We start from the raw sequence: 24404 nt of genomic DNA on the forward strand, positions 1-24404 counted from the left end.
GCAAGTTGTTTCGGCTCATTATCCCTTTGCACTGTGAAGAACTGTGATCAGTTTTGCAGCATTCATCTGCATCGGAGTGGAGAGCCCTGCACTTCAGAAGTCATCCTGCTACTTCTTTCAGCATCTACATCATAGGGGTCTTGGACTATCGATTATGTGAGTTGTCAAATGAGCAAAGCACAGCAAACTGTGAACACTGGTATCCTTTAACCTTAAATGCAGATGTGCAGCCGATCCTTGTTCTGTTAAAACGTCTCTGTCATTGTTGTGCCGTGTATCTGTGGAGTGGCTGTTTGGAGGGCAAAAGTCAGATCACTCCTCACATGCAGCCTAATCTATGTGGCTTTGTTTGTGTTTAGGCGTTGTCTTTAAGATAAAGCAGATTTTTTCTGAGAGAGTGTTGCTGAGTCTGAAGTGCACTGGAATCTTGGAGTCTCTCTGAAAAGCCCAGCAGGCTTTCAACCCGTCACACACCAGATGACAGACAAGATCTGCTCTACTTGTGCTATGCTGCCATCCAATGGTGACATGCTTAAAAAGGAAAAAAAGGCAAGGCAAAAGCTCACCCAATGAATGAATTCTGTTACAGCTTTGAAAAATAGTAGGCTTTATTTTCTAATGGTGGTATTTACAGGTGGCGTGGCCTGCTATCTTGATACATGTGGTCAAAAAAAAAAAAAAAAAAAAAAAACCCAGAAAAACATATTTCAGGCAGACGAAGTGTAACCAAATTTACTACTGACATCGGGATATGGACAAAATAAATATCCTATCTAAATCAATGCAGTTGTTTAAAAATGATAAAATATGAGGCTTCGGCATTGCCCTTCAGCATCCAGTGAGTAAACATATGCACTTTCCTGCATACATGTGGCACCCCCCCTCCCTCTAAATTACTCTAACAGGCTTCTGGTGCTGCTTATAAAACAATCATTACAGAATCACAGAATAACATGAAATCTTGATTTAGCACACAAAGAGTAAAATAACACATTAGAAAAATCACTACATTTAAAACAAGCGGCTGAAATCAAACATGAATGATGTCTGATATTGTTTGGGTGCCAAAGGCAGAGCAACTGTGGATACAGCTTGCGTGTCTGACTTTTCAAACGCTTCACATTGGAAGCATTTTGTCATAAAAGTCTTCACACTAAAGAAATAGTTTAGTGGTTTGTTAGTCAATAAATGGTGACTTATATGCCACCATTACAGGATATGTTTTGGGTTTCTTTTTTTTATTAAAATTGTGATAATTTGTTGGGCCGTGAATCAAGGCGCGCTGTAAACACAACCTCAGCAACGGTAATTTAGCAAACTGAGCAGAATGTATCAAACTGATTCCAAACGATCTCTTGATAACATTGTCGGCTCTTGATATGAAAGCTGTAGCCACTGTGGCTCAAGTGATCTATGAAATTATCGATGACACATTTGGATACTAATACAATAAGCTCTCCATAAATAATACAAACAACCTTAAATTCTGACAAATAATATTCTCTTTTACATCAATATACAAACAATATAAGAAAAGATCATAAATATACGGCGCAAACTGGCGCTCCAAACATTCCATAAACATTAATAGTACTGTTTCATAAATGCAATATGATTAAATTACATTGTTGGCTGACGTTGTGATGGAAAAACATTAAAATTTGAATAAACTAGTAAGCCAAAAACTCTGGCTTTAACATGCTGTGGTGAAACTGCAAAGATTGGTGGCTGTTCGCTGAAACATTCATGTGAAACAACACATGTGCGAGAAGACGGAAGAAGCTTACTAAAGTAATAGATGAAAATGAACACGTGGGAAATGCTCTCCTTGGAAGGGGGGGGGTTGCCATGTGTAAAACTCAATCATTAAGAAATATGAAGCCTTGAATTTTCCATACTGGGCTGAATATTTTACATATTTTGGCGTATCCTATACATATTCTAAATAAATTACACACAGTATCGGTTTATATGCCATTCTAGAACAAACTGTCAATGTGGGCGGCTGACGAGCCTCTTGGTTAATTCAGAGTACTGCACGTGTGGTAGCCGTTTTTCCCAGAAAGATTTATGTACAAATACTGTTTCTGTAGTATCTACATAGTTCTATGTACTCGTAGAAATAACAGAATTTAAAATGTGCCAAAAGATACACTTCACACTCAGCATGGTTTAAAACTTTCCAGAATTGTTGTCCTACAGCATTATTTTCAGCCGTATTTTTTTTAATAAAATACATAATAGATGTTCAGTTATTACAATTTGCCTGGAGATACTGACATGTAATGTTTTCTTTTTTATTTATTTTTTGCTGTGTATGTAGAATAAGGGACAGAATATAAAGAATATATGTCTGAGATAAAAAAATTACTAATGCATAAGGAGAGTTAAAGTCTACCTCAGCACGGTGGGATTCATGTTAAGAAAAACAAAACAGCAGAGCAGGGGACGGTATGAACACGATGTCAAGTTTTTTGTTTTCGTTTCCCTGATAGCGCAACGTCCCCCCCACATATGAATGACGGCAGGCACTTGAATGTCATCGCTGTGCGCATGTATGAGGAAAGTGGCGGATAGTCACATGAGACCGATAGTCTTTAGAGAGTGTTTCTTGGAAAACAAATCGTGGAAGAGAGCCGCTTCCTCCTCAAGATTCCATGTCGTCTTCGTCGAAAGATGGTGGCACGAAGCTGATGACCTCGTCGTAGGTTAAGGCTGAGAACAGATAATTGAAATTACTTTCCAACGTACAGAATAAATAACCTTTAAAATCTATTTGGTTTCTAACAACTCACCTTTCCATTCCTCAATTTCCAGCTCACGGCTTTCAAAGCTCTGGTCATAAGGCTCTGCTTCAGGCTCGTCATCTGGATCGTGATACTGGGCAAAGTAAGGGTGGGCCAGAGCCTCAGATGCTGTGATCCGCTTGTCTGTATCAAGCACCAACATTTTCTCCAGCAAATCCACCGCTAAAAGAAAGAAAGGAGACAAAGGTGAGTATGAGAAAAACTACAGGTCAGAGCAAAAAGGTCCAGAATGCTAACTTTTCTGTCAATATATGTACTGTGACCGCGGTCGATGCTCATATTAACTATGGGCAGCCTTTCAAATAATGGCATCAGCTTCTGTTTGTGTAAGAAAAAAGGTCAGCCTATACTAAACACTTTGATTCCAGTGATCCCAGCTCCATTAAAATGCTGTGCTGGGACCTTAAGAGAGCTTCTATAAACTACTGAATCATCGGTGTGCTTAGTTTTTCACAGCACTGCACAAAGTCTTGTAAAAACCTTCTTTTTCACATGACTGTATGCAGTGAAGACTTTGAAGAAACTGAGTGTGACAGTGACAACTGATTGTTGTCATTGTCACTAGTCGGTACCAGATGTACGGGTCGTTTAATCCAATTGTTTTACATTTTAATTGATACCCAATGCCAATAAAGTCTTTTGTCCTAATGTTATGCAGTCATCTTCCACCAGATGGAGCACGGTTGCTGAGAAACACCATAAATCTATTAATCTGGGCCCGATTTTGGGGGTTAACGCTTTTACTGTTAGTTCTTTTAAAGGAGAAAAGATGACATCATGCATACAAAAGGGGGAAATAAGCTTTCCCTGATGGGTGGATGGGCTTTTGATAGGGTGAGGAGTTCAGTCATTCATGATGTCGACCCCTGGGTAAAGGGTTCCGACTGGGCATGTTCTACCGAGAGGAGGCCCAGAGGAGGCCCAGAGGAGACCCAGAGGAGACCCAGAGGAGACCCAGAGGAGACCCGGGACCCAGTGGAGATAATACGGCCTGGGAATGCATCAATTTTTCCCCGGACAAGCTGGAGGACTTTTTTTTTTTTTAAGTGGTTGTCATGAATTTTTTATCTGCGTGCGTCATTCATATTGCAGCTTTGCAGAGTTTTTCACATTAAACAGTTTCCAAAACTTGATACCAGAGTCTCTTAGTTTAAGAGTAGTTGGTTAGTCTAATTTTTTTCCCTCGTTTAGTCAACTAGAAAATCAGTCACCAGGAACATCCCCAGTCTAAAAGCATTTTATCTAAAGCATTTATACAAATACTGTGTGCTGTAAAATGCATCAAGTCAGTGACGGAATAATCCTACAATGACATCCCCTAGATTATCTGCTGAAGAGCTCTTTATGACTCGAGGTGACAAAAGTTAATGTAGCTTGTTCACGTTACATAACTTGACATTGGTTACGTGAAATAATTTCCTGATGTGGTACGAGATGCACATGAGAAAGCACCCTTCACTAATCCAACTTGGCTGTCACCTGTATCCATTCTGTGTTTTTTTTTAACTTGATTGATTTAACATGCATAGCAATCAGGGTTTTTCCTGGCGTGGAGCTGGTCTTTGTGCAGTAACTACACATGCAAGCACAAATGCTTCATGTAAAGCAGAGCAAATGAGACACTGTTATTTCATGCCAGTGCTAATTGTTTTTCCTTTTGCACTAGCTAAAGCTAAAAAAAACCCCCACTGTGATAAAAAAAAAAATCTTGCCAAAACAAATACAGATGAAACCGCTCCCCCCATTATTATAACTACCACCACTAGAGGGAGCCAGTGAGCCAATAGCAGCCTAACCCAATGGTGTCATTCTGAAAGAGGAACTTACCAAGAGGGTTGGCACCAATAAACACGTCAGCAAAGTTTCTCTTTGGCATCTGGGGAAGTGAGTTGATATAGTTCCTCGCCTGTGAGAAAACAGAAACAAAGAAGTGTACTGTAAAAGCAAACTGCAGAAGATTTCCAAGTAATAAGGCAGCTTTTAAACTGCAAAAACGTGCAATATTTCAATAGAACTACAATTCTAAACTGAATTTGCCTGTTGCAAGACAAACTGTACATCCTCCCATTAAGCCATGTTCCAAGCATTTTAACTAACACCCAAATCACATGCATTACATAAACACTGTGGTATTATTTTCATAGTCAAATAGGATAGATGATCAGAACACGCTGGCTGCACTGGCAGAGCACTCTCATAAGCCTTGCTGTGAAAAGCATGACAAGTCAAAGAGGAAAAAGGGAATGTGTGGCGTGAGAGCAGAGGACAGTATGCAGAAAGGAACTGGTAGGATATATTTTAAACATCAAGTCTAGCTGCATTTATCTCTAAACAGTAATGTAGCTATCAGCTGACGGATGACTGCAGCATGGCCCTGATTCCGGCTGTGGGGAAGAGACGGGGCATGTGGGAAGACGAAGGGAACTTGTCTCACCTCGTGGCTGGGCATCCTGCTTATTAGGGAGGCTGGGGGCGTCCCTGTCAGGCGCATTATCTGCTGCAGCTGGTTTATATCTAAACCTTCTGAGTCAAGGGGTATCATAACATGGAGGTCAGCACATCAAAGAGCAGGTGTAGTTAGGAAGGTGGATGTATAGAAAGGATAGGGACTGGGGTGGGAACACACACGGGGTGAGGATGAGGAGGATGTGAAAGAAAGGAAGACAGTTTCTAAACTTTAATATAAAGAAAACCTTCATTGTCTGCAACCTATATTCAGATAATCACGAACACTGTGGCCCAGTTTGGCACTAACGTTTTTACTGTCACATAAAAGTTATCAGCGGGGCTCTGAAAAAAGTCATAGTACATGCTGGAAAGAAGCAGAAATCAAAGCACTGTGCTCAAATGGGATAAAAGCAGAGTGTTAAGAGCAAAACAGGTGCAGCTAAGAGGTAGTAGCATTGACACCAGGTCGTAAAATAAAGAGCCAGGGCAACACAAAGGCAACAGGGAGGATGGGCAATGCAAAAGAAAAGGAAAAAACAAATAAATAAAACAAAACTGGATGGGATGGCACTCACAGACTCTGAAGAGATTTTCATCAAGAGCTCAGGCCCTGGCGTTCCGACGAGCATCATTATAAGCTTCAACTGATCAATATCTACCACACTCACATGAAGGAAAACAGAAAGGATGGAGGACGTAACGGGGACAGAGGGGTGAGAGGTACAACTGTCGATGCTGTCGCCTGTAACTGATAAAGGTCCACTTATTCAAAATAAAAGATATCAAGCACCAACTAAAAATCATACAACGTCACACTGATGCATAAATATTCACAGATGAGTTGAATATTACTATATCACTTACTGTGACTGTGTGAAGTATTAAAGTACTTAAAAATGATTGAATGTAGATGCAAGAGAAAATATCAAAGCAAATTATAAATGAAAGACCAGAAGCAATCAGAGTTGGAGGTGACATTGGTGGAGCTAACAGGCTACAGTGCTGTAGTTTCTGTGCCTGCTGTGGTGAAAAGGAAAAGCAAAACTTCTACTTCACCCATCACAAACAAAACAGAAAGTCTGGCTGGAATTTTCATCCCTCAGACTCAAGGAGGTTGAACATGGACGTTTTCAAAAGCTGCTTTTATTCTGGGCATGCTCTTTCATAAATGTAATTCCTGTTGTTTTCTACCTGAATTCTTGTTAGTGTCTAAAGAAGTCCTTGTTTTTGTTTCTCATCTGTCTGCTGGGTCAGGGATGAGATACTACTCTAGGTGGAGGAGCTCAAGTATCTTGAGGATCTTGCTCACGATTGAGGGAAGACTGGAGGGTGAGATTGACATACGGACTGGGGCAGTGTCTCTAGTGATACGGATGCATCGACCTGTTGTGAAGAGAAGGCTCATAATAAAAAATAAACTGTCGTTTTATTGATTAACCAAAGGGTGGCTGGCTCGCCCTTAGAGACAGGGTGAGGAGCGGGGCCATTTAAGAGGCTCGGAGTAGAGACGCTGCTCCTTCACATCGAAAGGAGGCAGTTTGGTGATTTGCACATCTGATGCCTCCTGAATCCTTCCTAGGCATACCCTGTGACTTCGTATCCCCCCCAGATGAGCTGGAAGAAATGGCTGCGGTAAGGGTAGTTCCGGTATCTCCGCTCACTGCTGACCTAATGACCCGAACCCAGACAGGCGGTAGAAAATGGATAGATGAATATGCATAAAATTAGGTGTGCAACTAGTGATTATAACTCACCGTGTAAATCTTATAAACAGTGATAAAACCATCACAGACTATTGAATCTACAAAAAATTGAGAATCTGGAATAGTGTTTATAATTCTTAGTGCAGACAAGCTGAAACTATAAAATAATTGTCCACAAAGTTTCAGATATCATTTGATCCATCAACAAAAATAAATGAACTAACTACTGCGTCTCCACTCTGCAAAAATGTCACCAGAAAGCATGCCAAGAATTCTCTAAATCACATCTAACGGGCAGTTTGAAGTGATTTGCTCATGCTACTGTTGACACACTACTACCTAGTACCCAAAATATGAACCACATATAGTTGTAGTATGTCTACTATTTAACATTTTTAATCCCGGTGCTATGGGAGTGCACCTGTACTTACACTGTACAAAGGCTAATGAGATGCATTGTATCCACAATCCCTCCCATTCTACTCATGTGCAGAGATCAGCTTCCATTCAGACAAGTAAAAGGAGACAGACCAGAAAGACTGCTTGCTGTATATTCAAACAAGCACTGTGGGTTGGTAGCTCCACTACATCACAAAGCAGTTTCGACACATTCAAGCACACATACCCCTGCAAGGCATGCAGCGAAGAAGGTGTAGATCGGCTGATTGATTAGTTAGAGCAGGAATTATGAACACGTTATGAAACAGATTTTGATCTTTAACAAAACCACCAACTTGGTGGCGTATGCTACCTTCTATATTTAAAGGTGTGTGTGTGTGTGTGTGTGTGTGTGTGTGTGTGTGTGTGTGTGTGTGTGTGTGTGTGTGTGTGTGTGTGTGTGTGTGTGTGTGTGTGTGTGTGTGTGCGCGCGCTAATTTACAGGGTTTTCCGGTATGTTTTTATATCAAATCACATGACAGCTCTGCTGGTGTGTAAGGGTTTTGTGGGAGGGAAACAGGAAGGTAGTGTATCGTGGAAAAGCAGTAGAGATAAAAGTGGGCAGCACTGAGTCATAGACCACAGGGCACTATTAACTCCATATGAGAGTGTGTGTGTGCATATCATGCACATACACGCACACTTTCCTGGCTATTCTGGCATGTAGCTCACTGAATTCAATACTCAGCAATGCTTTTAAGTCAGCCTGAAAAAGATAAAATGGTGCTTTTGTCTGTGCTTGCAACAGTGCTGCAGCAATAGATTCTGTGAGAGCCTGGCAGTGAGTGCACTGGACAACAATTCTTATATAACTAGTCTAATACATATTTGTAAACCGTGTGCATATAAGCAGATTGAACTCAACCAGTACCTCCTCCTAATCTAACACAGACCTGCAGGCTGGCTACAATCTGACATTTATTTTAGCAGCAGAGATGGAAGGATACGGTCTGTGCCAGGGAAGAGCGTCCGTCCTGTAAGTAGTTCAGCCATGATGCAGCCCACCGACCAGATATCCACTATTAAATAAAAAGAAATCATTTCAAACATGCATCTCAACAAATCCTTTAGATATGACACAAATTCAAGCTTTTCAGCATAATGCAGAACAACACAGCTGTACGTGCATGCTGCACATGCATATGCAAATGCAACGATGTAATGGTATCATCCTGTAATCTTCACTACTTGCGGTGAATTCAATGAAGTCTGCCTTGTTCTTTTCAGATTTAAACGCTGCTTCCTGATGAGAGCTGAGACTGCAGTTTTGTGACAGCATCCTGACAATTTGTCAAACTGTGAACGAACTGCGCTGCATTACGTTGTGTTACATGGGCAACGTTTAATTCAATAACTCTCACTGTTAAATAGGAAGAGAATTTCAACAAATTCAATTTTTTTTCACAAACTAAACGTTTCAAAGCTGCTGGGGAAGGCACAGCTCAAAAGCACAGCTAAACAGCTTGCACAGTTTAAGTCCACATTCGTTTATTTGCCCATTTACACCAACACCACTTAATGCTTTGTAAAGAAAGTGTGAAGCAGAACTAAATGGCACTCAACAAGGCAAACGTCTGTTGTGGATGATTTAGGCTGATGAAAAGGCCTCTAAACATCATGTTGAATAAACAAGAAAATTGAAAAGCTTGAAAAGCTGTCCTAGTTTCTCTAAAGTTGTCTCCTTATTTATAGAGAAGAAAAAACTTAGTATCCTTGTATGATCACTGCACACATAACCCCCCACATCATTGTAAACGCATGACTCTTGACTTGTAACAGATGTCCAAAAAGCTATTTCAACACACTTTTATGAAACTGCACTCAAAACATGATTGAATGTCAGTGTGCGTACCGGTCATGTTGTAGTGCATCCAGTTGAGCATGATCTCCGGGGCGCGGTACCACCGTGTGGCTACGTATCCTGTCATTTCATCATCCGTGTGCCGTGCCAAACCAAAGTCCAGGATCTGAGTGATGCAACGATGCGTAGGCGACATAAAGACAACCAAATGAGACATGACTGAGCACCTTTAGCTCGACAGCAAGTTATATCGCATATGGTGAAGCTTGGATCTGAAACAATCAGTCTCCTCACCTTAAGCTCACAGTCTTCATTCACAGCCAGATTACTGGGCTTCAAATCCTGAGGAGAGAGGGGGGAAAAAAAGAGTCCAGATGAGAATTTAGAAACAACAGGGAGACATCCTGCTGGTATTGCTACACATGTCATCATATTGCAAACATTTGTGTATTTTTTTGTTTTTGCACTCATTCCTTCAATTATATTTTTAATCCATAATCAGAAACGTAAAACATTCCAAATTTTTATTTTATTGTCGTGTTAATCTGATTACTTCAAGCTCTAGTGTATAGATTTAATAAAACACCATCCAGAAAAGCTAAAGTGCCATTAATGGTTCTGTTCAGTTTAACCAGCACTGGACTGTTTTTCTTTGCAGACACTGACACATTCAGTGAGGCCATCACTTACTCTGTGGATGATATCTGCAGAGTGGATGTACTGTAGGGGGAAAAGAACATAAAAATATTTAAATGCAAATGCATCCATCCATATGGAAAGCATGCAGTCACAAAAAACACATCACTTACATTAGTGTGTATTAGCTTATGTCATTTTAAATGTACACCAGCTGAACTCCCAAGCGATAAAACAAGCAGAACATCAACATAACTAGTGTACATTTCTTTAAATAGTAATCATTCAGAAATACCACTAACATCTTCCTCCGTAGCCAATCATCTGCCTCAGCCTCCTGTTCTGTCCATAAATTTTCTCTGAGGTCCATATTCAGTATTCTTCGCCCAGTGTATCCACTTTCCCTCCTCTGCACATGCTCAGACCATCTTAGCCTTGCCTGTCTAGCTTTGTCTCCAAACTTAAAACTGTCCTTGTGATATGGTCATTATCTCCATCCTGGTCACTCTCAGTTAAAATTGTAACATCTTCAGCTCGGCCTCTCGTCTTTTCATCAGTGCCACCGTCTAAAAACTGTACAGCAGGTCTTACTACCAGTTTAGAAACCTTCCCTTTCACTCTTGCTGCTATCCTTCTGTCACAGATGACCCATGACACACGTCTCCGCCCACTCCACCCTGCCTGCACTCTCTTCTTCTCCTCTCTTGTGCACTGTCTGTTGCATTAGATTGTTGGCCCCAGGTATTTGAATCTGTCCACCTTCACTAACTCTACTGCCTCTACACTATTACACCTGTCTCTCCCTCACTGACACACACATGTATCCTGTCTTATTTCTACTGAGTTTCATGCCTCTTCTCCAGAGCATACCTCCACCTCTCCATGTTTACTACAGACTACACTATCATCTGCAAACATCACAGTCAGCGGACACCCCTGCTGCACACCTCATCTGCCAATCTGCCCATCACCACTGCAAACACGAAGCAGATCCCCGATCCCCATCTTGAACACTTCTGTCACTCGTACTGCACACCTCACCACTGTCCTCATACATGTTGTGCACCATCATGACTTCCTCATGCAGTACCACAGTTCCTCTCTTAGCACCCTATCATATGCTTTGTCTAGATCCACAAATATAAGCCAAAGTTTCAAAACCGTTCTCTCCTCTGAAATGTAACTACAAGAAACACAATCACAGCAACTCTGACATATCTGCTTGCTCTCAACAAGTGGCGTAAACAAGTGATTGACAAAGATAACACTTTCATGGAACAACAAAATCAAGTGTGTAATAGGCTGTAATCATACATGGTTTGCTCACATTACAAATACTACTAGCTGTAGCTGTATCCAGTTAACTTTTTACAGTCTGTGTTAAGACTCAACTGAGCAGCATTTGCTCTTTCCTGCATTGCAACAATCTGCAAAAGAGGAACTGTTGAATTTTATCCATTCACTTTCAGTTGCCACTGTTTGCAGAAAATTAAAAAAAAACAAAAAATAGTCACAAGAGTGGCGCAGAAACCTTGCTGCCAACTAGAATTCAGCTGGTCTAAACGCAGAACAATGCAGATGCATCTGTGGTCTAGTGAGCTAGCTTTGCCTGGTTCCACGAGGCACCGCTTTTGCACAGATTGAATGCAAGTCAACTTTTAGGAGTTTTGAGTTGAAAATGAGGGCCTCGCTGACCTTTAAGCCTCTGAGGATCTGGTATATGAGGAACTGGACGTGATCATCCGTGAGCTTCTGACACTTCACGATGTTGTTGAGGTCTGCCCCCATTAGGTGTGTCACCAAGTACCTGCAAATCAAACAGCCAATCAGATGTAATCTTATAATTCAGGAAAGTCTCTCTTTGATTTCTGCTGCAGCTTTATTTAGTTTAAACTTTAAAGATTGAATTTTTGCAGATTAGCATGTCTGTGTAAAGTGCAGCTAACGGTGTTTTTGATAAAAAATCATTCATCATTTTCTGTAAGAATTATTTCTAAATGTGGCAACTTAAAAGTTGGCAAGATTAAAGTGATGATAACAGAAAAACAACACAACAGAAAAAAAAGCACACTTTTTTTTCTCAACAGCAAAATATTTAAACAGAAAGTAAACCACTTGAATGAGGCCAGCAGTGATTGTAGTATATATATGACCTCTTTAATCACACAGCACTAGTCCAAGGTCGTTGTCAAAGAACGAGGTGTTCGTTAATGGTCACGTGAAAAGATAAGCACCACGTCTTTGGCTAAACTTCACCTCGTGTATGAGATCGCGTTGAGGTTCATCTCACATTTCCACAAATGTGCAACATGCTGATGACGTTACACCATGCAGAGAATTCAAGGACGCTGATTGACTATTCTGCACACATACACTGCCAGATGGCTGTTACCATGGAGACTAGCTGTGATGTTCCTTAGGAGCACGTGTTCACCCTACATTCACCTTGGTACCACTCGCCACATGCTGCTCTCTCATGATGTTAAGAATCCTCGTGCATCTCTAACTAGTTTTGGCTATCGAGGTAATCTTGCGATTATCTGCTGGCACGAACGCTTTCATTGTGTAAAAAGTGAAGCTTATAGACGCTGAGACAGAAAGCAAGAAAATAAACAAACTGAAAGAGTGAGAAGGAGAAAAGCAGAGAGCAAAAAAGAAAGAAAGAGTGACTTACACATCGTTAAATTCCTCTAAGCTTGTCGCTGGTGAGAAAACATCTAAAAGGCCGATCACCTGAAGGAAAAACCGAGAGGTCAGAGGTTAGAGACAGTTAGCAACTGGTTGGTGTGTGAAGTTTAATTTAGTTAAATAAGCAAACACCCCACCCTGAATCACCATCTTATTATAAGAGAGGTTTAAGCACTGTAGTGATCTCAGCACCTAGGCTGTCAACGCCATTTTGCCTGACAAAAAAACAAAATAACAGATCATGTTATCCCAGCTGATCACGGTAACTGGGGTCCCAGCCAGGACACTGGCCAAGAGGAGGTAGGGCCTGGCACAGGGCCTTGGCTGTGCTCTCCGTAAATAGGCCACATAAGGCCACAGACTACTGGAGGGGTCATAGGGGTCCAGTGCAATGTGGATTGCAAATAGGGATGGAAATTGAGAACGGTTCTTGTAGAGAACCGGTTCCAAGTAGTCAAGATCCTTGGAATTGTGTGTCTGCCTGCATAATATCGGTTCTTGCACTCTCACTATGATCAGCTGATTTGTGTGGAGGAAAATTGTGGCGTTGTCTACAGTTTGGACATGGACATTACTTTTATTTTTATTGCACAAAAGGATAAGAGCGCGTTGGGAAAGTGGAGACTGCTCCAGGGCATAAACAACTGCATTATACTGCTAACAAAGCTTTGGCTCTTCGCAAGCACCTACACAGACATAATGCTAACGCTAAGCTAGCCAAGAACCCAGAGTGATTTTAAAGCTGAGTAAATGTTGACACCCGGCCAGCACCGTGATAAAGTGAGCCGTCACTTGCGGTGAAGCCGATGCTGAATTCAACAGGTAACAAACCAATGAGCAGCCAGACAGCAGCCTCCTTTTCTACCTGTTTGTGTTTCTAAAGTAGAATCGCTTTAAAGTCTCTTTGTGCTGGTTTTTATCTTTGCGTTCATACCTAAATACTAAAGGGAAAGATCACGTGTCCTCATTAGAATAGCTAGCCTGCAGGTTTATACTGTTAAATTATAATTATGTATCAGTGTGTTTCAGTTCATTTTACAGAGTAAAATGAAAGTAACGTAATGAGTAGTATAACGAATGTCTTTCTCCTGGGTGTAATTAACGTACTGCATTACTTTTAATAAAAGTCTTCTGTGTGATATGTGTAAAAACTTTTTTTACTTTACTTTTTTTGACGAATGACGCAACACCGATCAGAACAAAGAGGGGAAATACCTCTAAGATCCATGTAATTCATTTGCATGAATGTAATGTCTTTGATATGCTGCTTAGAGATGGTCTCAAAGTGAAGCCAATGAGAATCGATAAGAAATCAAATCGCTAAATTCTTATCAATTCCAAACCCTAATAGGAAACAATGCATAATGCACAGTATAGCAATAATAATAATTAAAAAGCAAAAAAACAACAATAATAAGCAAAGAATTTGTTGCTGATTTATGTTAAATTTAGTGTTAGCGCTAGGTGCTGTGCTTAAGTTACCTCGTCTCTTCAAAGGAAGTAGTGAACATTATTTGGTTGATGCATTATTTAGGATAATCCACCAAGCTGACAGGACAGGCACCTTTCAGGTAGTTAAAGTTGCATACAACCGGTTATGCTGGTTCCAACAATGCAAAGTTATTTATAATGGCTTATAAATGCTGGATGCATTATTCCTTTTTTTCCTCTAGCAATACAAAAGCTTTTAGAGATGGGGTGTGTTCTGGAGTCTTTAACCTAGAATACACTGTATTTGTAGGGTCCTTCTCCCCTTTCCACAGTCTCTTGCACAATAAGTTTGTGATTGTATGAAAAAAAAAAAAACAACGTAATGTGTGAAAGTGACTAAATATGGATGCATACAATCACTACAGTTGAATATCTGCAGCTTCACGGTGCATCAAAATAAACTAAAGAAAGAAAAAACAGAAAGTCTTCTTATTTATGTGTCTTTCAGCAGTACGTGTATTGTACACACACTTCAGGCATGCATATACACATGCATGCAGACATACTGGCAGAGAGCAGCCCTGAGTGCTACCCCCACCCCCTGGAGTCAGGGGAACTGAGGTAGATAGGTATTGTAAAAATACTGGAGCGGCCCACCCACACAAGACCTAAATCTGCAGCTGATTGGTGGGCCACGGCCACAACAAACAGCCGATTGGTCCACTCAGGCTTTCCAAACTCAAAACTCGGGGAGTCTCCTGGCAACAGCATGAGCAAAACACAGAATCCCTCCCTATGTAAGCCACAGATATGTATTAAAGCACAGATGATTTATGAACAGAAAACCACCGCAACTTGATGTTTTTTTTTCTTCTTCCTGTTAGTACAACAAAAAACCTGGCAGCAGCATGTTCACGCCGAGATAAGTGAGATTCTTTATCAGAATGACATTTCTACGCGACGTTACCGTCTTGCCTTCAACACAGCAATACAGGCACGGACTCTGTATAATCCTCCATAATCCGTATTCCACGTAAAACCTGTTTTTCAAATGCACTGGTGTGTTTTTCCCCACAGTGCCAGCGCACAGCGCAACAAAACTGCTCGAGTTGTAACAGAAGTGAAATCAGGGCTTGTACAAAAAACAGGATCTAAGAAAGAATTTTAAAAAAATACAGTAATGTGCGAATGCTGAGCCAAGCGCGCTCGGACTGAACCACAGCAAGTTCTGGCATGGGCGATGACGTTTCATATGAAACTTTTTTCACAACATAAGGAGACCTGGATTTTTTTTTACGGTGATCTGGTGTGTTCTTGTGTACATTTCTTCCAGGTGGCCTTTCATCTAAATACATGTAAGGCAAGCTAAAAGGTGCGCTTCTTTCTCACATTTCCATAAGATTTGAATAACTTCTGCACAGCAGCTTCTAATCAGAGCAAACAGGCACACTCTGAGTAGCAACAATCCCAAATCAGATCTTCCATTTAATGACTTCATAGCTGTCATTTATTAGAAAGACTACCCAACGTGTGTTGTGATAGCTTCTAGAGTTGCTCAACACTTATTGCATGAATTCTGTGAGCACCTGCAATGAGTTCTTAAAGCTAATTAAACAGTGCAGAATACAGCTAATATTACATTAAACCGTAACTTTACAAGATGGGCTTTCATTTAACTGTGAGATTTGTTGTACTGTTGTTAGGGGGTTTTCCCCTTTAAGACTTTCCATGCTTCTTACAGCTAAAGTTTCTTTTTTTTCCTCTGTGAGCGTGCCTTCTGAAAATTTTCACTTCACAGCTGCTGCTGGCAGATGATATCTCATAAAGTCCACTTGCATATATTGTGGCAATCAAAATATTTCTACCTATGGCTAGTGGCAAACCGCTTCTCACATTGTACACTTCCCTCTTTTCTAGAAATATTTAAACTCATATACAACATTCACCAGGTGGATTTGTTTCCACACAGCACTCAAAAAGCCTTCATCTGCACGCCAGCTTGAGAAATAATTGCTCACATTTCAAAACACATAAAGATCCTGTCTCTCTGGTCAAAAGCGTAACCCCGGATGAAGCAACAGCACAGAAACCAGGAACAATGTTTGCGTTTTGTATGCGGGCAAGTGTGTGCATGTGCAGTATCTACACACACACACACACCAAAGCAGTGATTATAGGCGGGAAACTCACACCAAAGGCAAAAAAGTTGAGATACTTAGCAAGATTTTTTTTTTTTTAAGTTGCAGCTACAAAATAAGATTAAAAAAAACACACCACAGTAGGTGATGGGGCTGCAGATGTAAACCTGTTTGGTGACTCATACCTCACCAAGCAACATCAAGCAATAGGCGTTAGACGCTAGCAGGGGAAAACCTCTGTTGTGATGTCCTGTTAGCATACACAGTTATTGCCTGAGGACAGTGTACCCGTGCCTGCTCATGCTGACACATGAAAATACCAGAAGGACTAACACTGGGGTTTAAACATGACAGTTAAACTCTTGTTTTTTGAAAGGTTTTGTAGTCAGTTCCAGGTAGTTGACATGCAGATGCTGTGATGTTAAACTGAGAGTACCTATCCTTTCTTTGTAGGTGGCTCAAAGTCAAAACAATGCAGACGCTAGCAGAAATATCCTACCACATAGACTTATCACCTTATCACTATGTTATAGATGTGTTTTTACATGCTTTCCTTTTTTGAATTCCTGCACGAGCTACATGTTTTTTCAACTCTTTCATCGTCATTTTTCAGCAAGTTAACCCCTCAAGCGCCATCAATCCAGCCTGATCAATCCATCAGGCTTGTTACATCCACCAACTCAAAGATATGGTCAGAAGTCACGAAAGCGACTGATCCTTTTGTAAACCTCGTGTGCTTTTCCATGTCCACTTGCATGCCACAATTCCTTTAGACATTAAATGCACAATAAATGTTGTGTAAATACTGAAAAAGAGGAGAGCAATCACTGCCGCTTGCTGAGAGGTGGAGGTGATGTTTCCCCAGTTGTAGATGACTTACATTTTCATGCTTCATGTGTTTGAGCAGTCGCAGCTCTCTGTAGGTTCTCTTTGCATGGATGATGGACTGGAAAGGTCTGGACAACTTCTTCACTGCTACCTTCAGGTTCGTCTTCACATCAAACGCCGAGCTGAAAGAAAGGTAACGTGTGAAACGGGTGGGCTCTTAACAGAAAAAAGAAAATGCATCACAGCAGGCTACCAACAGCTGTCACATAAAAAACCCAAACATTTCTCAAACTGACAATGAGATTCTTCATTAGACTGCGTAGGTGTCTAACGCAGTAAACAAAGCAAATACTTACATAACACCGAGCGCTTGGTTTCAGTTCTTATTACACTCTACAGTCTAAAGTTGAATAGGGAACACGATTGAACCTGTTCTCGAATATCAGCTGCATGGTGGGCAACGTCACAGGAGTGTGAAAATACAGCAGCTAATTACTGAAAAACAATTAACTGCACAACATGCTGGTTGATGATCAGCAGTCTCCAGATAGAGTAAAACACTCATCTATTATAGAGCTGCTGTAAACTGTTGTTTACATGCTACAGAGTGTTGTAACATTAATGCAACCCAGCTGACTGTCTGACTTTGCACAAGATGTCCACAACCACTTGTGACTGACCACTGAAAGTCTGTTATTGCAGCTCTATTTGGAGAATTGGTTCTTTTTTTCCCCAGTCATTCAAGAAAAGCACGGCTGACGTCTTTTTGAAGGCCCAATCTGTCAAAACATTATTAGTAGTATTTTTATCACAGGAAGACAGCAAAACAGATCATTTTATGTAACAGGAACAAAACACACACAAAAAAACACATAAGAAAAAGGTCTTATAATTAAGTGTGTGGCCTCAATTTCCTCTTTTGTCTACACAACTGTCAACATTCAACAGCTGATTAATTCAAAACGGTTCAATGTGCTGGATATCTCATTTAACTCGAGCAAACTCAAAATTAGCAACTGCCTGGTAAATGTGATGGAGATGTCACAGATCTTTATTTTTCTTCATTTCTGGTAATGGTTAATGTAGACGCCAAAAAGCATAGACACGAAAAAGATGAGTGAAATGAACGTGTTTTACTTATTTACAATAACAAATAGTTGAGCACTGGTTGACTCTTAAGATCATTAGACAGACAATGTGAAAGAGAAGCTTGACATTGCTGTATTTCCTTTATCTGTGAGGGAAGGCAACCTACTTACAATTAACCACATTCCTTCCAGGTCAGTCAGATACGGTACATCGTGCATAGATGATTGCAACATCTTTAAATCTGTGCTCCCATATGTGTGTTCGTTGTTGTTCTTGTTGTTATTTTTACACCGCAGACCAACTAAAACAAAAAGCAGGAACTGCATGGAGTGACACAAGGAAACCACCAGAACTAGACTAGCGGGCCAGTTTTTCTGTTGCCTTTCAGTTTAAAAGGATATGGGAGTCAGTTTCTCTTGAAATGCTTTGCTCAAACTGTCGACCTTTTAACTGCACACACCTATGGCTGAGAGTGCAACGCCACGCACAGGAGAAGTGTTAAAACTGATTCTGTGTGAGTGACAAAGCTATGACCCAGAGTGCAACACATCCATAATAAGAACATTAAGATAAGCACTGTGTTTTTTCCAGTAAAGCTGAGATAATCTCCCACACCCAATGTGCTCCATGTCAGAGGCTTGCAGAACAACTTTAATGTGTCAGCAGTGAGGGAAAACCCATAGTCAGTAAACAGTGTACCAATCCTAAATGGCAAAACAAAGGCACACGCGCTCAAACTGCTGCTAATCTGTAGGGCAAACAAGATGGGTCTAAGCATACACTATCCAATTAGTCAGCAGTAAATGGAACTGCCATAAGAAATGGCCATAAAGCGTAGACTAAAAAAGGAGCAACGGCTTCACAGGGAAGTAGAGAGGCAGCACGCTGACTAACAGAAGGCCAGAGTGAGCAAACAGGCAAATATGTGCTGTAGATGAGTCGTCGAGATGTCTGTAGTAACTGTCTTATAATCGTAAGACGTGCACGTGCATCGAGAAAGCTGGAACGCTGCATTTGTGCACTCTTTATCTGAGCACAAACATGTATACATTGGATTTCATATCAGAGCATGACGGGGTTCGTGTACGCCATCAACGTGATCGGCACTGTCAAATCTTACCACACGCAGTATCATTTTAAGTAACGAGCCATAACGTATGATCTGTTCATTATTGGTGAAATAATTGACACGGATTAAACTCAGAATTATAGCAACAGAACACATTACAATTTTTACTCTCTGTGTTGCATTAACACTTTGAGCCACATACTTCACCTTAGCGCAGGTCAAACGAGAAATGGTAGTAACACCTCTTTCTGCAAAACAAAAAAGAACCTCATCTAACCTGTATGTTTGTTAGGAACAACAATGCATCATAATCCTCAGTACACAGTCACGAAAGGAAGCAACCGTAAGACGACAGAGTCATGCAGGACACCGTGTCCTGAAAAGCCAGTAAAACAATAGGTGAGAAGCAGAGTGAGTTCTGATGATTGATTCTGCATTTCAGAGCAGCAACGCAGTCAACGCCACACTCCCAATCATCATCGTCGTCATCAAGCTTTCCTGTAGCTGGGGACGAATCATCAGTTCATGATGAGTGCATTGTGGTGCAGGAAGTGTTTTAATATGCGCACACAATGACATAAGGCACAGCAGTGCTTGCGATAAGGCTTAATTTCCTCTGGGCCACTCAAACATCAATGTTAGACATTAAATGATATAATAAATATGGAAAGTGGGGTGACTTAATGATCTGGTGACGTTACACCATGCTTATCGTGTTTACTTGATCTTTGAAATAATCTCATTAGAGCCATATTCCAGCTAATAATAGCAATCATCATCGTTTAATTGATTTATCAATGGTGTTATTAACACAATCATTTTCCAAACCTGCTCAGTTAACAGACCTACAGATGGGGTCGGGGGTTGACTCACCTATGTCTACTCTATCACCTAGTCACACTCACAAATCAAAGTAATTTTAGAAGTTGGAAAACTTAAGTATGTTTTTAAAATCTAAAGAAATTGACTAGCAAGTGTTACCTACAGAGATTTGGCACAACAGGACATTCAGACCATGATTTTGTTTGCTAAAGCTGTCGGAGGGAAAAAACAAAAACTGCAAAAAGTCGTATTTGTGTTTTAGGGATTCAAACTCTAATCCATAACTTTATACCAAAATGAGGGGGTTTACTTTTCTGACATCACTGATGCATTTGGTCATAGACCTCACATGACCAGCTGCTAAAACCAAAGTCACAAAATTGCTGCTTTTGGGCACAAGCTGAAAAATCATTGCACTTTTCTCTGAGGTGACAACCCAAGGAGCCTTGTGCAATTATTTCTTCATCAGCAAAATATGAAACACTAAATGCTGTCTGACAATGTAAAAAAAACCAAACAAACAAACAAAAAAAAAAAGAAAGAAAAAAAACCAGGAGCACATAAAGCCATCATTCCAGGTAAAGAAGTCCTGAAGCTGTAACTTGCAGCTTAATAAATATAAACAGAATCATTTAGGTCGAATTTCAACTTCATGAATAAGAAATGTGTGTAAGCAGAGCCAGAGTTTACCCTGCATTATCAGCTGGAGCTGTGCCGAGTAAACTTTAGGTTCCAAATTTGCCAAAAACAGTTTAGGCCTGTCAATAACGAGTGTTAATCTCAGCATACTTTGAAAGAGTGACCATGAAAACGGGAATCTGTGGATCTGAGAGTATGTCTTTGCACAACACTGACATTACAACATACATATGTAAAAAAATTAAAAAGCTTTGTGATACTGAGCAGCGTGCTCTTTACTGGGCTGTCTTTTCTTTTTATCTATGGCTAAGAATATTTCTGCCCTGTGTTAAAGTACCTACACACACCCTTAGCTGGGAAGCCTACAAATAAAAGTGCAAGGACACATTGAAATCCCAGCCAGCAGCTATTACTCCACACCAGCCCTGGCTATCCATTCAAGTCTGTCATTCAAAAAACAGTACAGCCAAGATATAAGTAGATATCAGTAGTGTTATTATCTTTGGTGTATGCAAGTGCAAAGTTGATCAGGCAATTCAAATGAAAAATCCACACAGTTAATGCCTGTGGCTGTTTTACTGAGTGGAGAACTCAAGCAACATTATGGTGGAGACAACAAAGACTTGGCCCGCTGAGTGCCTGGGAGCATGTGCCCAGCTAACCAACAGCCGTGACATGTTGGTGGAGGAGCTATGAGGTTATTTATATTTTTCCAGATACCATCTGAAGGGCTTTAGAGGCACACTGCTCTCTGGACCACTCTAGTTGCAGATTTTTTTTTTTTTTTTTTTTTTTTTGGGAAGTTGCATTACGCAAAAGGTTTTCCACAAGAAAAGCTGACAGCTCCTTACAGAAAAAAAGCAAAAAAAAAAAAAAAAAAACCCACAGGAATTTTCAAAAACTAGCTGCTTGTGGCAGTGCTCACATTTTGCCTTGGAAGTGGTGCATTTTAAATTCATAACAAGAATAAGCCTCATTCAATGGTCATCTATGAACATATGCCTTGCATTTGGCTTTGTCACTGGTGCTTCCAAACCCAGTTATTGTCTTAAGGACAAAATGAGGTCATCCACCATCCACCACTAAAAACTGCACAAAAAAAAACAACCTTTACAGTCAACAGCTGAAGAGATGAAAGTGCGGCCAAAATGAGTTGTAAAGTTGTAATTACGACCCGCTGCTGTCCATGACTTTGTACTGACTAGAAGGCGTCAGGGCTGATGCCACTACCTAACCTCGGGACCGTGAGTCATGCGTGTACCACAGCGGGCGAAAGGATGACATCATTCTAGAGTCATCGACGTCGTCGGATGGGCTCCTGTAGAAAGCGCTCACTGTGCATGAGGGGGGCCTACTTTCCGAAAACCACGTGACGTTCTGGTACTCTGCAGGCTGCACCCAACTAGAAATGCATAATATATGCAATGTGCGGATGTGTAAAGTGCCAGGCGGCACATACAGCAACACGGCAATTATTTCAAGTGGAAAACGCGTGCTTCGTGACGTCCTGGTTAACCCTTAAAACTGTGTAATTGTTACAGATGTGATCTGATAAGGAAGAACCCCCCCACTACCACCACCACCTTTTTTTCTTTTTCTCTTTTTTTTTAAACCAGATGATGCAAGCATAGACATGCCGCACATGTAGCCTTCTGTTGATAAAAGATTTGTTTTTTTCAAAGCAGCAGTTAAACTTCGCCCTGGGGCCATCACTGTGCTTACCGTACGCTACAAGTTACACCAGGCTGTTCAGGCGACACGAGAAAGTAAAGCAACAAAGTCAGAAAAAAACGTGCACAAATCACAAACAATCCCCACCCGCCGAAAAAATGCGAGCTACTGTGGGGAGTGTGCACGGCTGAGCTACCGCGGCCCGAGTATTAGGACGTAAACAAAGGACACAAGTTATATCCCCGTGTCTTCCACGGACACCCTGCGCAGGCTGGTTAAGCAGCCCGGCGACAGATAGCTCTCCCGGGCCACTGTGGTTGGTGGGAAGTCGTTTGGTCGTTGTGCAATCGCGCTGTGTGTGTGTGCACTAGCTCTCTCGCTCGCTTCTGCTGTGCAACAACAACTTACCACACGGATCCGTAAGCACCGGAACCGACAGGAGATAAGTTCTGGTAGCGCTCCGGGACTTCCCACACGGTTTTGTTGAGCTCCTGTCGGTAAAACGTGGGTCTCTCCTTCTGCGACATTCCTGCGGATTCACCAGCCCCGCAGTGACAAAACAAGCCAGCGGAAACTTCTGCCCTCTCCTCTCCTCCCTGTGCGGCACGACGTGCGGTAGTGATGCTGCTCTGCAATAAAACTCTACACGGAGCCGACCCCGAACAAAGCAAAGAAAACCCAAAACAAAAAACTCCAGCCGCCTTGACGTGCAAATTTCGGTGCAGTTGCGCAGGTAAAATCCCACTTCTCCGTGCACGCCGGGAGGGCCGTCTGAAGATAACTTCCCCTACGAAGCTCTTTGGGGTCAGGAAGCTCAGTCTGGCTTTCGCTGGATTTTTCGCCCTGTCCCCGCTTTGCTGGGCGCGCGGAAACGTGTACGCGTACGTCTCTTCGCTCCTACGTCAGCCAGTGCGCGCTCACGTAGCGATAAATTTATCTCGCGAGAATTTGGCCGCTATTGGGAAACTAGGGGATATCCCATCCCCACCGTGTACAGGAGCGGGAATCTCCCCCTCCCGTTATGTTAATTGCGACACGTTTCTCCTCTTTAAATGTTTACGTCAGGCAGTGGAACATACAAGTATGAAAATAGTTATCAGATGAGCAAATGAGCTCCGTTTTAACCATCTGAGAGAGATCCTGCTTCAAGTTAAAAACAATAGGAATATCTGATAATATACATGAGCAATATAACACTCACAGGGGACGTCTTTAGCTGAGTAGTACCGTTTCCCTGCTACATAGCTCATTTACACTGTGGTACTTTAATAATACTTTATTAATGTGGTATTAATGCCAGACCATTACTTAATTATAGAGTCCTGACTGGTTAAACAAGCACAGCATTTAGGCCCTTTATATAATGCCCCCAAGCAAAACCTGGCTTGCTCTCACTAGCTGCATACCTGATTGCAAATGAACCTTGACACCACCTGTATGTCAATAAGGTGTGACAGCTGCTTGAATTTAATTACACTGGAAAGTCCAAGATTGTTTATTAGCAAATTTGGTATTTCTAAATGTTCACATGTCCCTAAAGGTCTATCACTCATAACAAGAAAAGCAGACACACAAATAATAACATGAATGATGGTCAACTTCTGTTTTAGTGCCCTTTTAACGAACACGCTGACTCACAATCACACTGTCATAACTCAGAATAGACCACGCCAGGATTGGAAATACAAATTCCACCTGTGCTTTCCTTCCTATCACAGTAAATGTATCAGACAACTCTGAAAGGACTCCATGTCCCTCAAAGTACAGAAAGTAAGGCATATTCCTACAGATAATAACTTATCTGCTGAAGGTTGCCTTTAATAACAGAGAATGTTCACAGAGAGGGCATTGGTGGCAAAAGACACTGAAAGGCATGTGACACGTGTAAAGAGGTACAAGGTTCACTAGGTGCTGAGCTGGGGGTTAGTGGTCTTACAGAACCAGAATGATCTACAAACTCGGTGCAAACTTTTTACACTAGCCTCAGCACAGTTATCCCTCATGACACATGCTGAAGGCATCAATGCTGCTGGGGGGATTTTGCTGGGGGGTTTCTGCAGCAGACGTTGGTGGGTAAAAATGAAACCAGCAAAAACACTGCTATATTGAGGGGGGAAAAAGTCACCTTACCTCATGAGAAATGACTTCAGATCCCAAATATGACGACAGAGATTTTTAAAAAGGACCGTGCTACTG

General features: G+C 41.3%; 1 protein-coding gene across 2 annotated transcripts; it reads right to left on the minus strand.

Annotated features, from left to right (window-relative positions):
* Positions 1-1241: 1241 nt before the first annotated feature.
* On the minus strand, positions 1242-23067 carry mapk14b (mitogen-activated protein kinase 14b). Of its 2 annotated transcripts, none has more exons than XM_040028947.1 (12): positions 22617-23067; positions 16971-17100; positions 12508-12566; positions 11529-11640; positions 9888-9917; positions 9492-9539; positions 9249-9363; positions 8344-8415; positions 5242-5321; positions 4635-4713; positions 2796-2969; positions 1242-2715 (listed from the first exon to the last, which is right to left on the minus strand). In XM_040028947.1, the coding sequence occupies exons 1-12, from the start codon at positions 22733-22735 to the stop codon at positions 2648-2650; spliced, it is 1086 nt and encodes a 361-aa protein (XP_039884881.1). In that variant the 5' UTR covers positions 22736-23067; the 3' UTR covers positions 1242-2647. The 2 variants fall into 2 exon arrangements, with proteins under 2 accessions (XP_039884881.1, XP_039884882.1); XM_040028948.1 differs by lacking the exon at positions 5242-5321 and adding an exon at positions 5831-5910.
* Between the last annotated feature and the right edge of the window lie 1337 nt (positions 23068-24404).

This window comes from Simochromis diagramma, unplaced genomic scaffold (genome assembly GCF_900408965.1).
Source record: "Simochromis diagramma unplaced genomic scaffold, fSimDia1.1 OVJJ01000483.1, whole genome shotgun sequence".
In the NCBI taxonomy this organism is placed as follows: Eukaryota; Metazoa; Chordata; class Actinopteri; order Cichliformes; family Cichlidae; genus Simochromis; species Simochromis diagramma.

Bases quoted from the DNA above. Each gene is read 5' to 3' on its own strand.
- mapk14b (XM_040028947.1), bottom strand. From the start codon at position 22,735: ATGTCGCAGAAGGAGAGACCCACGTTTTACCGACAGGAGCTCAACAAA. The intron at 17,101-22,616 runs GTAAGTTGTTGT...CCTTTCTTTCAG, and splicing joins GGTGCTTACGGATCCGTGTG to CTCGGCGTTTGATGTGAAGA. The intron at 2,970-4,634 runs GTAAGTTCCTCT...TCTTTCTTTTAG, and splicing joins TATTGGTGCCAACCCTCTTG to CGGTGGATTTGCTGGAGAAA.